This window comes from Zootoca vivipara, chromosome 1 (assembly GCF_963506605.1).
Source record: "Zootoca vivipara chromosome 1, rZooViv1.1, whole genome shotgun sequence".
Classification (NCBI taxonomy): Eukaryota; Metazoa; Chordata; class Lepidosauria; order Squamata; family Lacertidae; genus Zootoca; species Zootoca vivipara.
The window spans coordinates 22,298,080-22,316,285 of NC_083276.1; the positions used below are offsets into that span (position 1 = coordinate 22,298,080).

Below are 18,206 nucleotides of genomic sequence, written 5' to 3' on the forward strand. Positions count from 1 at the left end.
GGGAGGGGGCAGTCAAGAGATCGAGAAATGGCGCGAGCGATTGGCCCAAGCGCTGAACCAATGGCGGGCCGTGGCTTTTTGGCGGAGGGAGGGTGGTAACATGCAACGGGCGCCGGCCAATCGCCGGCGCCGTGTGTAGCCTGGCGGGCCAATGGGCGTTCGGCTCGCCCCCCCACCTCCTTCCCCGATTGCTTCAGTGTGGCGGCGGTGGCGGGGAGGGGAGTCGATAGAATCTCATCGATAACTGAGCTCCTTCACCCTACCGCCCCTTCCCCCACCTCTTGGCGGTCTCTCTACTCCCCCCCCCGAGATAGGAATGGGGGTCGGTGGGTGAATGAGGAGCTCTGAAGCGTTTCCAAGGGCGCCGATGGTTAAACGGGCACTTGTCAATGTAGGCGCCTCGTTTCGTTATTGTCTTCTAAAGCTCTCGTTGGTTGTTGCTTTCTTCCCCCCAGAACAACAACAACAACAACAGAAGCCCTGGGAACATGGGGCTCTTTCGCTGAGTGATAAAGTCTCCCTTTCGTCTTCGGGCGGCGCTGGCGCTGGCTGAGCCTCCTTGCCTCACCATCGGCACTCCGTGGGGTGGGGGGACAGGCGTGGAGAGGGTGAAAAGTGGTGGTTGTGGGGGGCGGAGGGGCCTCTGAGGAAATGGAAGGACCCGCCGGACGATCCGCGGAAGAAGCGGACCCGTCTCTCTTCACCGTCAAACACGAGCTGAAGAACGGTGAGTAGTAGGTCTGGTGCGGGGCGGGGGGCGGGGAAGAGGCGCTAAATGTGGGGCTGGGAAGAAAGGGAAGCGCGCGAAGATCCCCGTGAAACCCTGGGGGAGAGGGGTGGTTGGGGGGGTACCAGGGAGTGTTTTCGCGTGCCAAATTGATCTGCGCGTGAGGTGGTAAAGGGGGGGCAGCTTGTGGTGAGGGGGGGGTAGAAACGGGGGAAGTGGGTCGCCGAGGCGCCTCGGGGCAGCTCTGGAGGAGGACGCTGCTCGATGGAGCTAGGGAAGGGGCGGCGACTAAGGCCCGCAGAAGAAGGGCTCGGGGGACAACCGGGGAGCGCGGGGAGAGGGCTTGGGGTGGGAGGTTGCGGGAAGAGGGACGGGGAGAAGGACTCGGTTGCAGCACCGGACGAGGGGGAAATGTTTGGCGGCGGGCGAGTGGCAGCCGCGGGAAGGCGGCGAGTTATGTCAGGAGAGGAGAGACCTGCCGAGACGGGTACTTTGGTGAACGGAGGTCTGGGAAAGATGCCTCCTCCTCACACATCGCCTGGCTGCGAATTTTGGCGGCGGTCTTCGTAGGAACTCACCCAGGGCATTTGCAGTCGTCCCCCCCCCCCCTAGATTGCCCTGATTCTTCCGTTGCTCAAAAACGCTGCACTTTATTGTTATGCACACGGCATTTCTGGTAAAGAAACGTCCTTGTTTCTCACACTCATTCCTCACTATGCATTAATATTGTTAAGATGGCAGTTGTTGCTGTTTTAAACCTAGGAGCCAACTTCTAGGGACAGAGGTCCCCTTCCCCCCCCCAATAAAATAGTTGAGGGGCACAGGCCCCTCCAAAGTTGATGAACATTTCCATTCAAATTGTGTGTGTGTGTTGTGTCTGCAGTGTGGGGGCTTACCTGCCCAATATTTTATTCAAGTTGGCACCCCCGGTTTTAAATAGATTTCTTGGTAATATAGGCCCTAAATGGTCTTGGTCCTGTACAGTGGAACCTCGGTTTATGAACACCTTGGTTTATGAATTTTCGGTTTACGAATCCCGCAGACCCATCTGGAACGGATTAATTCACATTCCATTACTTTCAATGGGAAAGTTCACTTCAGTTTATGAACGCTTCAGTTTATGAACAGACTTCCGGAACCAATTTCACCCATGCTACGAGTTAAGTACGCTTCAGGTTGAGTACTCCACGGACCCGTTTAAGTACTCCGTGGACCATCTGGAACAGATTAATCCACTTTCCATTATTTTCAATGGGAAAGTTCGCTTCAGTTTATGAACGCTTCAGTTTATGAACAGACTTCCGGAACCAATTGTGCTCATAAACCGAGGTACCATTGTATACCTGAAGGAGCATCTCCACCCCCATTGTTTAGCCCGGACACAGAGATCCAGTGCTGAGGGCCTTCTGGTGGTTCCGTCATTGTGAGAAGTGAGGGTACAGGGAACCAGACAGAGGGCCTTCTCGGTAGTGGCACCCGCCCTGTGGAACGCCCTCCCATCAGATGTCAAGGAAATTAAGCAGCTATCCTATTTTTAAAAGACATTTAAAGGCAGCCCTGTTTAGGGAAGTTTTTAATATTTAATGCTGTATTGTTTTTAACACTCGATTGGGAGCCGCCCAGAGTGGCTGGGGAAACTCAGCCAGATGGGCGGGATATAAATAATTATAATTATATTATGCAGGAGGGGGATATGTAGTCCTCTAGATGTTGTCCATTGAGCTCCTGTTATACTTGGTTGGTGTGAAATAGATCCCAACAACATTTCCAGGTCCACACATTCCCCATGCCTGCTGTGCATACAGTCATACCTCGGGTTAAGTACGCTTCAGGTTGAGTACTTTCAATTTAAGTACTCTGCAGACCTGTCTGGAACGGATTAATCCAATTTCCATTACTTTCAATGGGAGAGTTCGCTTCAGGTTAAGTACGGACTTCCAGAACCAATTAAGTACTTAATTTGAGGCACCACTGTACTTACATAGAAGTAAGTCCCAGCGAACTTGTGCCATTAGTGGAGTAACTGCTGAACCTCACAGTACTGAATGGGTACCTCCATAGTTACTATGAATTGCACATATTATGGAAGATGATGCAGTTAATGCAATAAAATCATTAAAGCCCAATAAAGCCCCTGACATAGGTGACTTGATAGCTGAATACTACGAATTGTTCATGAACTTTCTAAAGAAATCACTAGCAGATAAACTGCAAAAGATTGAGAAGATGTTGAGGGATGGGGAAACTCTGTCTCAAAACTGTAGTGTGGATTTTGCATCTTAATGTCCTATGTCATCTAAGCCTTATAAAATAAAAACTGAGAAATCATCAGGTCCGGATGACATGCATCCAGGGCCGTCTTAAGCATATCTGGCACCCTGGCGCCGTGGTGTGAAGATTCCTCCAGCGCCCCCCTGCCCTGTTTCCCAGCGCGGCAGTCTGGTGGGTGCAGCAGCACGGCGCCCCCCTTGGCGGCCCGGCGGCCTGACGCATTGCGCCACCCAGCCTTGCCTTAGGGCCGGCCCTGCATGCATCTGAGAGTTATCAAAAATCAAATGTGAAATTGGGGGTCTTTTGATAAAATAATGTAATGTATCCCTCAGATCAGCCTCTGAACCTTTTGACTGGAAATTGTCACTGTGACACCAGTTTTTAAAAAGGGATCCAGGGGTAGGGGTCCTGGAAATTACAAGCTTAATGTCTGTCAGAAAACTGGCTGCCCCTTTATGTTGGATAAGATCAGGTTTATAGATAGATATTGAAGAGGTGATAGAGTGCAAGAATGCCATGTTTTTGAAATAGAAAGTCGTTAGAAAAATGGCAGGTTCTGTGATCAGAAATGGAAATGTGAAATGGAAATGAATATGAGGAAATACTTCTGTGTGGGAGAGGGGGGTGAAACAGAGGAAAACGAATGCTTGGTGAGAATTAACTGAAAAGGAAATGATTTAGGCATCGGTTTCAGATCTCATCTCTACTTTGTACTCATTTAACTTCCTTAGGCAAGTAACTTGTTTTTATCTAGATAATCTTGTTTCAGACAGTGATGAGCCAAATGTTCTGAGCAGCTCCCAAGCACAGCATCAGAAAACAGGGCTCTCCTGTTGTATATATCCAGTGGCTGGTAACTGAAATGAAATTGTTTCTGAATTTACAGCAGTGATGGGGAACTTATCTCCATGCATACCTCTGCAGGCCACATTTGACAGGTGGGCAAGACCACCCAGCTGTCAAACACCTGATGTCACAGTGAAGTCAGGGAACCTTTTCTGACCCCATCGCCCTGCTGTTTGAAATGAAAACATAGGGGCAAAAAAATTGTGCAGCACTTCTCAGTCATCAGCAAAAAGGTGTTTATGAGTGCTGAGGAAGCACTACGCACCACACTACCCAAATATTGACAATCAGTGGCTGGAGAAGCCTTGTCTGCAATTCTTCCCATGTGCTCACAATTGATGGGAAGTACTACACAAGAGGTTTGCAGACCCTGCTGACCAGCTGAACAACTGTCGGCAAAGCCCATTTTGCCCAAGCCTGCCTTTGCTTGCCCCACACCTGAGTTCATATATGACACCAGGTGTCAAGCAGGTGAGCTTGACACCAGGTGACACCAGGTGTCAAGCAGGTGAACTTCTTATCTGAAGAAGTGTGCATGCACACGAAAGCTCATACCAAAATATAAACTTAGTTGGTCTTTAAGGTGCTACTGAAGGAATTTTTTTATTTTTCATCTTAAACAATGTTTACTTTTATTGTTGTATTCTGCTGTATGCTGCCACGGAGAACATAAAGTATCAAAATATACTGTCTACTTAAGATGAGCTGACACCTGCTTTTCATTTTTTAATTTCTACTTTATCGCCTTACTTTGTGACTGTTATTCATCCTGACGGATAAGCCAGCTGAATCAAGCAGAAATTGGGAGGAAACCATTGCAAAAACTCCCTGAATGTTTCTCTCTTTTTTGAAATGATTATTAATGCTTTCCTCAGTTAAACTGAAGTGTTTAAACGGCTGCTAGGGAGGGATTTGTTTATAGTGCTTCATTTTCTTTTTACTGCTTCTCCCTCCTTTATCCTGTGCTTGATTGCTGCCTAAAATCTTGCATAAAAGCACATTTTACAGTATGTCACTGATTACATTCTTGACTACATGGATTAGTCCCAGCAAGAGTGTAGGCATCTTGTGTAGCACTGTGGCACACCTTGAATTAAACATAGAATAAAGCCTTCTGGTTTTTCATAGATGCTGGGTTGCTGCTAATGGACATGATGTACTTCTGTAGTGGCATACAGATAATACTCATTACTTTAAGTTTATTCATGCAAATGAATAAAATGGATATGTTTAGCAAGTAGGGTTAACAATGCTTTCATATTCATCCCAGCTACTTCAGGTATTGCCTCAAAATCACAATTTGTTATTCAAATAATTCTTTATATTTTATTTTACATATATGAATATATGTAGATATTGCAGGAAAGAATCACATCTAAGAAAAACCTATCTTTTTCAATTCAGCATTGGCATCCAGTTGTTACATTGGTTAGAAAAACATTGAAGTCTCATTTTGAAAGGCAAATAAATTTCACAGTCTTTCTTTTGTAGTGTTTCCTCAGATGTGGTAACTCTTCAGTTTTTCATGTGGTAACTGTTTCACACCAACCATTTCCTATGTAAAAATGTGACAAAACCACAGCGTTAGAACCTGACCACTTCAGAAATAAGTGTGAATTAGCTCTGTTATGATCTGTAATAAAGAAGCCCTGAAATCATGTCGGTTTTTTTCTCTCTGGACCTAGTTAGTTGCACATAGTTCCCATTTAAATCTCACTGATTTAAACTGAAATTAAATATAACCAAATAGGTCTGGATGCAACCCATTATTTCTACAATATGTTAAAATGACCCATGTTTCATTTCCTCCATAAATAAAGACATTCCCTCAAATAGCAAACTTGGATAGTGAGTGCCTGTTAGTTTAGTAGTGACATGTGGCCACCCAAAAACTATTGTATTCTTGGGAACTTCCCAGTAGTGTGGGTGGTGCATTAACTTGTAAATTATGATAACAGTGTTAAAAGAACAAAAAGGGTTGTGAGCTTCCAGGGTCTATGGTATGTTAGGGGGTTTCACTTGAGTGTTGCAGGGAATGGCTTGCTCAACCCTGAAGTTGATTAGAATTTATAGGATGCATTTCACAGCCAATATCCAGCTGCTAGTGCTGCTTCACCAAGTTGGCATGCCCTTGAAAAAAAGGGGGGAGGTGGACAGGAGGGACTAAGTTTATTTCACAGGCAAAATTCAATGCCTCTGAACTTGACCCTTGTCTCTCGAGGAAAAGAGATAAAAGATGGGATGCAGAATGTGTGTCTAGGATTTGAGAATGTCAGGAAGCAATGGTTTTCTCCCCTCCTTTTTTGGGTGGGGCGGGGTGGTGTCAAAAGCTCAGGTAATGTTCCATTATTAGTTCTGCATCTATAAAAGAGTTGGGAGGAGAGGCAGCAAACAAGAAGGGCTAGGAACTTTTGTTTCCCTACCTCAGTCTATATCAGCAGCTGTTGCCAGCAGCAGAACTTGTGAATGTTGTGATGTCTCAACATAAGCTAAGTTCTAATATTATTTATTCATTTATATTACAAAATGGCCTCTAAACAGTTTTAATACAATGTGGTTTGGGGTCTAGACATCTAGTAGCTGTTGTTGATAGCAGCTGACAGCAGCCTTGACCTGTTTGTTACTTGTTTTGTGTGTTTGTGTGTATATTAGACAAAGCTAGTAATTTTACACTGAAATGTTTTTTGTTTTCTTAGCAAACTTGACTGGTCATGTAGAGAAGGTGGGCATTGAGAACTTTGAACTGCTGAAAGTTCTTGGGACAGGAGGTAAGAATAGGTTCTCTTTGCTAATTAAATCTGAAAGTATTAAAACAATTGTTAAGTAGCTCTTTTTAAATTAAAAAGATCTTAAGTTTAATGACTGCATACACAATATGTTAAATGTAAAGTGCTCTTGTTAGGGTTCCTGCCAGGGACCATTATCCTTTTCAGGATATCCTATTCTATTCACTTCCCCAGACCCTGTGAGTACTTTGCTCAGTTGTGAAGATGGGAATGTGATAGGAATTGAATACTATGGTATCCAGTTACTTGCACAAATATCTGTTTCTTTGAGTATTTTATACTGTGCTATATGTTTGTTTTTAGCTTATGGGAAGGTGTTTCTAGTCAGGAAAATAAGTGGTCATGATGCTGGCAAGTTATATGCCATGAAGGTTTTGAAAAAAGCAACAATAATTCAAAAAGCCAAAACAACTGAACATACGAAGACTGAACGGCAAGTACTAGAACACATACGACAGTCTCCATTTTTGGTGACTTTGCATTATGCGTTTCAGACAGATGCAAAGCTTCATCTCATTTTGGGTAAGTTTTTATATAAGAAAGAAATATTTTCACTGAAACAAAAAAAATTAACATTAAAGTTCAGTGACTCCATTTTAAGAGGGCCAGGCCAGTCAATGGTAGAATATAATAAATATCCAAAGAGTTTACAAACTGAAGAATATGCTTTTAAAATTATTTGACCTTATCATGGATCTATAAGGTTATATTCAACATGCTCAAAGCAGACCAACTGAAATCAATAAACAACTTTTTCAGTGATCTGAAAGCAAGTCACATTAGAAAATACAGACATTCATGTGTTACGTGTGCTAGTTGTCCTGATAATGTTACAGAGGAAGCAACCGGGGTGTACTGAGAAGAAGACAGAGGGTGGAAAGGTAAGGGGTTGGCTTCTGGTTCTATGTTGGAATGGAGCACAGTTATACTGGAGCGCCTGAGATAAACCAACAAGCTGCTGGTTGTTAGCTTTATGCCACTTATAAGTACCTTCTGACAAATCGGGAGGTGTGTTGAAATTGTATTTATGCAGGATACCAACTGCGTGGCAGCTTAGATAAGTTTTCTCCCTTCAGTGCTGACATGCACCACTTCATGTTCATGAATGTTAACACATCTAGGCAAGACTATAATCCTGCTCCCCACCCCCACCCTGCTTTTGAATATTTTCCTTTAATAACACAGCTTGTCAGTTTTGGTTTCCAGTTCACGGCTACAGATAGTTCAGTTGCATAACCCTTGTGCAAGCTTCTGTTATGCCTCTGAGAGATTTTGGGCTTGTCAGAGGCAAAGAGGGATCTCTACAAGGTGGTTTTAATCAAAATGGGTACCCCTGAAGCGCTTCATGGCACCTTGGTGGTCTAGACATTTTTTAAAAATGCTGCAGACAAGTGGCTATTTTCACTTTCAGCAGTTGGGATCCAGGGAGAAGAGAGAGCAAATGCCAGAGTAAGGAGACTATGTAGAAGGAGAGTTCCATTGTGATTGACTGGTCTAGCTTGTAATTAGAGAGAATGAGTTTACCAGTGCTCTCAAACTCTAGTGTTTTGAGGGAGAGAACTTTGCAAAAGTGAAATTTATGTATCTAAAGAAGATGTCAAGATGAGAAGTCTGTTGTGACTGACAGGCCAAGTATATAATCCAGGGATTGGGCAACCAGCAGCCCATGGGTCAGTCTTGGTCCATCAGGAGGTCAAATTTGGCCCATGAGGCTTGGACCCCTGTGTCAAATTGGGCAGCTTCTGAATTGGTCCAAGCTGAATCAAGCTATTTTACAATCTTGTGGTTGGTGCTCAGCCCTACTCTAAATAAACCTGTAGTTGATACTCAGTGGGCCAATTCAATTTTGGGTGTTTCCAAAAGGAGAGGGCCCTTCAAATTCTCTTTTCCGTTTTATGTTGCATCCAGAATTGCAACAGAGCATCTACATTAGTGGGATTTTGCTGCACATTCTGCTGAGCCTCTTCTCTTCTCACCCAACTACTCATGGTTTACTGTATTCATTTCTAGAAGTTCTTACCTCCTCCCAGCAATGAGATAGAACTTAATGCAGAGGCTTTCACACTGGTTGTGTATTCTCTGTTCTAAGGAAAAGAGAGGTTTAATTCTAAAACTTCAGTTCCTTCTTTCTTTGCATCAAGGGTAATTAAACACACACACACACACACACACACACACACACACACACACAAACAAACACACACACTCTGGAGGACAGAAGCTAATTAGAGGACCATTTAGATTAGCACTGGTGGAAAGAGGAAGTGATTAATGGCACAAGCCAGCAGGAGGAGCTTTTAAAAAGAAGGGAAAAAAAACAGTGATAAGGAACTGCTACTGTTTTTCTTTTTGGTCTGATCTGTGGTAGGGAAAAACTTTATATGGTTGCTGAGAAAACAGACTGATTATGCAAGGATGGCATAATCCTCACCCCTCTAAAATGTGAGTGGGTGAGGCATTGTCAACCCATGAAATGCCTGGAAGAACCCTTTGAGGAGAGAAATGGAACTCTGGAAAGGGTTAAGCACCCTGGTGGATTCATTGCTTTTCTATTACAAATGGTTGTCTCTTCAGAGCAGCTTTACCTTTGGGTTTGTCAGAGTTTTCATGTAATGTGTAGTTGGGTTCTTAAAGGTCTGTTATTTTTACTGAGAAAAATTGAGCAATTTAGTATAGATGATACTTCTTTCTGTTGTGGTTTTAAAAAAACAACCCAAAAAACCCAAAGCTACACTAAATAATCAACTTCCTGTATCTTAGATTACATAAATGGAGGAGAACTTTTTACCCATCTTTCACAAAGAGAGAGATTTACTGAAGATGAGGTACGAATATACATTGGAGAGATTGTATTAGCACTTGAACACCTGCACAAGGTAAAACTATGTTTTGAACTTTCCTGAGAAATTCCATGTGTTTTTTGAAGTGTGAAACGGGGGGAAAGAAGACTTTGCACTTTAAACTGTATAAACATTAGACATGACAAAATTTAACATTCTGTTTGCAACAGCATCGGTGAAGTAGGCCTATTATAAACATGCCTATGGCCAGTTGTCTGTCTTTTTTTGTTAATAGAATTTATACATTGCTTGGTTATTAAAAAAAACACCTCAAAGTGATTTACAAAAAGGTAACATTTAGTTTCCTCTAAGATGGGTTGCTGTGCCATGCACACCAGAGATTGTGAGTTAAAACAAACTGGTCCGTTTCAAAACAAGCCAACAGTACCACAAGGCAGGATCAGGGGAAACCGCAATTAAATGCTAGTGAAATCCTTCTGGATGCACAGGAGAAGGAGGCATGGAAGAGTTTCTCTCCAGCGTGCATGTAGTTATGGATTATTCTTAAATGTGGACCAACATCAAGGTTCTTCCTATGTACAAAATACCTCATTCACCTCCCACCACACTGCAAGTAGTGTGTTAAATGAAGTAGCTAAATTACATGAAAATGGGCCAGTGGTAAATGCTATTTGTCTGTGGTTAATTATTGTTAACTTCAAACAAGTCATCTTAAGGTTCTTAGACTGGCAGATTGAAACTAGCCATAAGTTTGAGATCAGGATGACATGGCCAGCTATGATTGATTAAAAGTTGAACCCAGATTCCTCCTCTTTGACCATGCAGGAAGAGGAAAGGGTTGGGAGAAGTATACAAGCCTGAGGCTCACTGCAGTTTGTGCATATTTCACTAAACCATGTTTTATTGTTGAAGCATGAACCCAGGCAGTGTGAGCATGAAACGAGGCTCACTGTATTTCCCCATAACCATATTTTGGATTGCGTCATAATTCTGTTATGTCAGTCATTGATCTTGATATTCAAGATTTGAGTCGATAACGTAAGAAGTGCCTGCTGCATCAGACCAATGGCCCACCAATTCTAGCATCCTGTTCTTACAGTGGCCAACCGGATGTCTTTGGTAAGCAGGACCTGAGCATCCAATGGTTTAGAGATAAATGCATAAGCCTCAGGTTTGTGCACCCCACCACTGGCATGTCAGAGGATGTCAGAAGCATCTGCTTCCATTTTTCAACTATTTGTGTTTTGTGTCGTTGTGTATAATCCGGAAGGAATTGTGATTAGTTTTAACTATAGATCAGGGGTCAGCAAACTTTTTCGGCAGGGGGCCAGTCTACTGTCCCTCAGACCTTGTGGTGGGACAGACTTTGGGGGGGGGATGAACGAATTCCTATGCCTCACAAATAACCCAGAGATGCATTGTAAATAAAAGGACACATTCTACTCATGTAAAAACACGCTGATTCCCGGACTGTCCGCGGGGCGGATTTAGAAGGTGATTGTGCCAGATCCGTCCCCCAGGCCTTATTGCCAACCCGTGCTATAGATTATCAGAAGAAGCCAACTTCAAACTGGTTAATGATCTTGCTTTGTAACTGCAGTTCTAGATTCAGACATAGCAACAAACAGTGGTTAATTGAAAAAGTTTTTCTTTCTAAATGAAGAAATGTGATCATTTCTCAAAGATTTACGCTATGCTTACTACACATAGTCATTTCAGGCTCATATAATGAAAAAAGTCTTCTCTAGTCTGCCCAGAAACTTCAGTTCCTGTTTTCAATCATGCACATTTAATTTAGTTTGCTACTTTGATTTAATGTGAGTGTTGCTGGGCCAAAACAGAGTGAATATAAAATGACCAGCACTACAAAGAAGACAATATCGTCCAGTGTGTCATTTCCTTTATTCAATAAACTGTCACGCCTGCTAGTTGTAATAGGAGTATTTAAAATATTTGATTTATTTATTTAATATTCAAAATTATTTCTAGAGGTCAGCAGCATAATATTGCTCTAAAATTAATAAAAACAGGTTATCTTACAAGTATACAAAATACATTTCTCCATTTGGTGTTCTGTTTATATGTTAATAATTTAGTTGTAAATTAATGTCAGATTTGCACCATTTGAAAATATACATATATGAAGATGTATTCATAGGAAACTTGATTTAAATCAGGCCACCCTGTGTAAATATAGAGCATGGATGGTTTTTTTAATGCTATTAACAACACATCAGTGTATTTAGAATTCTAATAATTATGAGCATGTTTTAATATGCTTACTAGTATATAATGAATTTAATTTCTTTTTTCAGTTGGGAATTATATATCGTGATATAAAACTTGAGAATATTCTACTTGATTCTAATGGCCATGTGGTACTGACTGACTTTGGCTTGAGTAAGGAGTTTGTTAGTGATGAAGTGAGTATCTGCATATGAAGTGTTTGAACAAGTGAATGTATAAATGAAGGCAGAACATAAATAAGTTGAAATATTAGCTCTCATTGAAATCATCACATATGCATTTGAGCACAGAATTTGCTTCATAAGATTGTTCTCCAATGGATCATATGTCTACAACATAGTAAGCCTGCAACAAACCATGGTTTCACATTTGTTTCTGGAAGACAAACCAAGATTGGTCTGCTGGGTTCACACACTTAGACAAGCTACACTTTGGCTAAATCATGGCTTGTGTTATGTGCGAACCAGGCATTGTCATTTTACTAGTAAATACCTTCTTTATCATTATTATTTTTAAAAACAGAGTAATTGTTGATGGTTTTACTCCATTTAGGCACCTGGTGTTATCTTTTTGTGATGATAAAAGGCACTACTTTTGTAGATCAGAGAATGTAGGTTTATAAAAATAAATTCTTGATTCTTATATGAAAACTTGTGGCCTTCCAGATGTTATTGGTCTTAATCTCTCATCAGCCTCAGCAGGTGTGATCAACTTACTTTATGTTTATAATATATGAAGTCGCATCTATTCTCAGAGTTGTCAGTTGTCAGGACCGATAATAGAGGTGCTAGGAACTGTTAGTATTTTCTCTTACTCTCATTTTGTCTTGTGATTCTGATATCAGTTAGTGTGTTGTGTGCCTTCTTTTTTCAGAATGAAAGAGCATATTCCTTCTGTGGAACTATAGAATATATGGCTCCTGATATTGTTAAAGGAGGGGAGACAGGTCATGATAAGGTATGCTTTTACTTAATAAAGCATCCGGTGAAGTTTGTGGGCACTCTTCCCTACTTATGAACTCACTGCCACCAGATAAAGGGGGAAATTATTTCTATAAGACTGCCCCAGGATGAATCAAGTTTCACAAGTTAACCCTATAATCCACAAATGAACAGCCAAGAATGATGGGCGATAGACAAAAAGATGTCTCATATAATATGCAACAATCCATAAAACAAGGTGCATCCAGTCAGTCCAGGACAGTAAAGCCCAGATCCTTCACACGAGTTATAATAATTTTACATTCACTTATAATTTATTTCTATTTTATAAATTCATCTATCATGACTTACCTCTCGCTGGGAAGATAGCTGTCTGGATAATTGTTACAGTATTTCTTAGAATAATTGTATTGGCTTAGTGTATTTTTCTGGTTTTTTAACATATGATTATTTTATAGGCTGTTGATTGGTGGAGTCTAGGTGTTCTTATGTATGAATTATTAACAGGAGCATCACCTTTTACTGTTGATGGGGAAAGAAACTCACAAACTGAGATATCTAGGTAAGTTCTTAAATTGGCTGCAAATTGTTAGATTTTTTAACTCAACTTTTAAAGAAAATATTATTTTATATAGTCTACATTTGTTTAACAATTTGTGGAAACCAGAGTACAATAAAAGATGTAGTGTACAAATACTACAGAGCTTGACTGGATGTTGTCAGAGTACTTTATGTTGAGCTTTAGACTTGTAGCAGCTGCTCCATTTCACAGGTATAATATGCTTATTAAGATGGTCCACCTACAAATTCATATGTCACTGATGGATTCCTGAATGCCCGTAGGAGCTTCTGTATTATATTGCTGATGATCCTGTGAATGTTCTAATTGATAATCCCCTTCTTGGTTGCGGGATAAAATATAATCCATTCAATAAGCACTGGGTAGATATATCCTTGCTACTTATCCAGAAATTATTTTTTAAAATCATATTTATAAATTTTCTGAAAGGTAGTAAAAAGTTGAATACTTATTTTGATTTAGGCATAAATTCAAAGAGAAGCACAGTCTGCCAATGTTGTTTGAAGTTAATAAATGCAATTGGAAAAAACAACTGCATCTTAGAAACCTTCCTGTATAAGCAGCTATGATATATCAATTAATGCAGGAGTTTTCAAACTTTCTACTCTTAGAGCCCATTTGAGACTGCTGAAAATTACAGAGGCCATCAGTCACAGGAATTATTGCTGATTTTGATAATACACCTTTGGAAATGGTTAAATTCTTTGCCACATTGTTTTCCTTCTGGCAAAGAATCCTGTAGCTCAGCTTTCTGCAAGCAAAGTACAGACATTTGCTCTGGAGGTATTATTACTCAGCCGTTCTGTTTTGGAAAGAATTTCCTGATCCAAATGCTGTAAGTGGAGATGGATTTCTCTAATTATTCCTACTCATCTTCTGTAATTTCCCCTCCTATTCTCCTTTGGTACTCAACTTGTTCCTAATTCCTCACCCTTCCAACTGCCAATTTCTTTTATCCCTCCTCTCTGGAACATCAGCATGCAGTGAGTTGCTAGTGCTGGTATTGATCCAAGCAGTGGGCTATGGCACAGATAGAGGCCAGGGCAAGCAAATATAAAGACACTGAGCAGACTGTGACACTGAGGCCCAATGAAAGTGGCCCCAGGTCCAATTCTTGAGAACACTGCATTGATGGGTCCTATTGACGCTTCCCAGATAAGGTTTATTGGCACCACCATTTCAAAGGGTCTTAAGTAGCAGGACTGGTACTGAAATCTGGGTAGCAAGAGTCTTTACTCTGACTGCTAGTGGCTCTCCATAAAGTTTTGGACTAGTCACTAGGTGGACCCAGCTGTCTTGACAAGCATATGACAGTTTGTACCACTTTATGACCACAATTCTACATACACTATCACCATGTGGTGAACATTTCACTACCTTGTTGTGATTTTCTCCCTGTTCTTCAGGAGAATATTGAAAAGTGAACCTCCTTATCCCCAAGAAATGACTGCTCTAGCCAAAGATATAATTCAAGGTCTTCTGATGAAAGATCCCAAGAAAAGACTGGGCTGTGGTTCAAATGGTGCTGATGAAATAAAACAGCATCCCTTCTTCCAGGTGAAACAAAATTAAATTTTGTCTATTTTTCATTTTTGCTTTGGAAACATGTGACTTTTTGTTTACTAGAAATATGTCTAGCAGGCATTAGAGAAAGGACTTCCCCGTAGCTACATGGTTCTCTGGCACCACCTTCAGATCCACCTCAACTCCCCTGTATGTGCTTCTCTCTTTTGGGGGTATAGTCCTGAGCTGGGTTGCTGCCAGGTGTTTTAAATCCTCATTCTTTTCTCTGCCACTACAGATACCAAGTATTTGAATAATTGCCATCTCTAGCATAGCTGGTCAAGTTGCCTGTGTGTATGATGCAACAATTATATTGATAACAGAAGTACTGTAATAAAAAGGTTTACAATTATTCATTGCACAGAAGCATATGGCTTCAATTATGTGCATTCGTACATGCTATTTGGGTCCATACAAACACTCCAACCCGATCTACCCTCCTAAATAGGCCTAAGGTAAATCCCCAAACAATGATCAACAGCAATGTTGATCCTATTGTATCTTACTAAGCTTGCCGCAACCTTCCAAACACTCTCCCAAAACAACTGCAGCTGTCTCCCACCGGTATTCAAATGCCCCTTCAAAACTCATATCCAACCGTTACTCATTCTGAGCACACAAAGCCCTGACCTTATTTTTACTGTAGTTCACTTAATGACTTACCTACACAATTTAACACAATACATAGTGTTACATATTAATTTCCCATAATTACTCTATTAGTTATACAATATTATTTACATAAAAGGTTTTGGTTTTTTTGCGGTGGTACGAAATGATGGAATGTGATCTCCAGGGAAAGCCATGAAACTCCTCCTCTTCCTGTGTTTTTTGAAAAATAATCCCTGACCACTGGTCCTCTTAGCTAGGGATCATGGGAGTTGTAGGCCAAAACATCTGGAGGGCCGCAGTTTGAGAATGCCTGCTAAAAGGAGTGAGGTGGGGACAGAATGGGGTGTTTCAAATACACACAATTTCACTTAAATGTGTGGTGCCTTGTAACGTAACCCCCCACGTAAATTGGGAGTTACCTGTAAAAGATAATTAAAAATTTCACTCCTATACACACCTAGCTGGGAGTAAGTCCTATTAAAAAGAGCAGGCCTTACTTGGGAATAGACATTAATAGGATTGCAGTGTAAGTCATAGTTAAGAAGGCTGAAGTAAAATAAGCAAAGATTGCAAGCACAATATGTTATTTCTGAGGTTTTTGAACGAAGTGGAGAGCAAAGCCTTGGTTGCATCTTCTGTATTTATGCTCAACCACATTTCTAAAGAACATATCTGAAGTCTTAGGCTGCAGTCCTATACACATTTACCTGGGAGTAAGTCTCATTGAATGTAATGAGACTTAATTCCTGGGTGGATGTACATCGGATTGCACTGTAAATCATTATTAAACTCCCCTGAGCAATTTTCATTGTCAGTTGAAATGTTCATCTTTTACTGCTCTTTCATTACCTTCTAAAATTACTTTAATGTTTCTGTTTAGAAATTGAGTTGGAATGACTTGGCTGCCAAAATAGTGCCAGCTCCATTTAAACCAGTAATTCGTGATGAATTGGATGTTAGTAACTTTGCAGAGGAGTTTACAGAAATGGACCCAACATATTCTCCAGCAAGCACACCACAAGCTGCAGATAAGCTTTTCCAGGTAATAATATTATTATTATTAGGAACTTGTGCAGAGATAATTTCAGAATTAAATAAAATGTAGTGATGTTTCTGAAGGTGATTAAAGTGAATGAAGTTTGCTAGAGATTTTTTGATACTAACGTAAACAAATGGACTGAAGTCTCATTATGGCCTTCACTAGTATGGATGGGAAGGAATAGTTATGCTTTTGAGATGTTTTACATGACTATGTAACCCATCCTAGGATCATTAGAAAAAGTGCAGACTTAGTTGACAAGTAAAATTATAAAATAAAAAGTACTAGCCATCAGTTATATATCCCGCACAGAAAGATATGGCTGTGTAGCACTATTTGAGATGCATTGAGTTCAGTTGGTGACTGACAGTATGCAAAGAAATGTAAAAATGGCAAGTAATGGTGTAGGTTGGCTGTAAAGAATCATTTATAAATCTGAGAGTCATCAGATCAAAATCATTATTGATTTTGAAGGCAAAGGAGAAAGTATTATATCTTGATTAGATAGTCAAAGATGATGATTAAGACTAATTTTGATTCCTTCATGCCAACCCCATGAGACACAGTGAGGAATTTGACATTGCTCTCTTATAGTTTTGTCAGTGTAAGCATTTCTGCTTGCTAGATGGAAAGATTCCCCCCTCCCCCCGTGAACCATTCTGGGGGTTCTCCCAACTCTCCAGAGTGGATTTGGGAGAGGAGTCGAGGGCATGTGGGGGAGGAGGGAAGGGAAAGCTCTGTTGCACAAGTGGGAGCCCTTGCACTGGCTTTCACTAGCATGCCTGGTTAGTTGAATCTGGGCCATGTTGCTTAACTCTACTAGTGTACAAGGGCTAAGAGGTCTATGAACTTCAAAATGGGCAAAAAAAGAGAAATGTAAGCAGTATATGTGCATCCATTCTTCTACTTCTATAGTTGACAATAATAGAAGAGAGCAAGGAAACATATTTGTTAGTCTTGCCCACTATACAGTCAGAGCCTTTCAGGAAAGAGAAGGTTTCTGTCTGTTTCTTCAGGATCAGACCTTTTTAAATGAGTTGGATGGACTCTGGCATCTAAGTGAGAGGTACAGGAAAGTAAGAGAAGTAGGATGAGATAGGTATCACAGAAAGCAATTTCAGCTGGTGTGGAAAGCAGAGCAGGCAACAGACTGGGGAGGCTGGGGAACCTCAGAAAAGCTTTCAGGATAAGAACGTGATAAAGGAACAGCCTTGAGACTGTTGTCTGGGGGCTGTGCATGCAGCAGACTTTGGTACACATACAAAATCTGGGGAAGGTAGCAGAATTTAATACTGTAGTGACTGAAGTTTTAGAGGAGAAGGTAGCAGAAGAGTGGAGAGGCAAAACAAACTTACCATTAAAACCTGATCTCAAACTCCCAGTGTGGTGGGAGGTGAATGAGGTATTTTGTACATAGGAAGAACCTTGATGTTGGTTCACATTTAAGAATAATCCATAACTACATGCACAACCTGGAGCAAGCTGGAGAGAAACTCTTTCATGCCGCCTCCTCCTGTGCATCCAGAAGGATTTCACTAGCATTTAATTGCAGTTTCCCCTGATCCTGCCTTGTGGTACTGTTGGCTTGTTTTGAAACGGACCAGTTTATTTTAACCCACAATCTCTGGTGTGCATGGCACAGCAAGTCTGTCTGTGATTGATAATCCTTTGCCCTGGTTTGTGTGTTTAAATTTAAAAATCCTTTGTGCAAAGTGTCCTCATCACCTTATCTACATTGGGGAAGTTACATATTGGCCAGGATTTCCATTCTCATTAATTTGAATGAAACCCAA

The 18,206-nt window shown here is 41.0% G+C and overlaps 1 protein-coding gene across 2 annotated transcripts in view; it reads left to right on the plus strand.

Annotated features, from left to right (window-relative positions):
- The first annotated feature begins 192 nt into the window (after nt 1-192).
- Nucleotides 193-18,206, plus strand: part of RPS6KA5 (ribosomal protein S6 kinase A5) — a 35,476-nt gene continuing 17,462 nt past the window's right edge. Inside the window, exons 1-9 of one of the 2 annotated variants that reach the window (XM_035101905.2) lie at nt 193-727; nt 6,541-6,612; nt 6,934-7,152; nt 9,391-9,506; nt 11,747-11,854; nt 12,552-12,635; nt 13,078-13,181; nt 14,606-14,756; nt 16,255-16,416. In XM_035101905.2, coding sequence (XP_034957796.2) covers nt 652-727; nt 6,541-6,612; nt 6,934-7,152; nt 9,391-9,506; nt 11,747-11,854; nt 12,552-12,635; nt 13,078-13,181; nt 14,606-14,756; nt 16,255-16,416 — 1,092 coding nt within the window. In that variant the 5' untranslated portion in view covers nt 193-651. Of the gene's footprint in view, nt 728-6,540; nt 6,613-6,933; nt 7,153-9,390; nt 9,507-11,746; nt 11,855-12,551; nt 12,636-13,077; nt 13,182-13,204; nt 14,035-14,605; nt 14,757-16,254; nt 16,417-18,206 lie in introns of those variants that run through there. The other variant, XM_035101908.2, reaches the window with a different exon arrangement.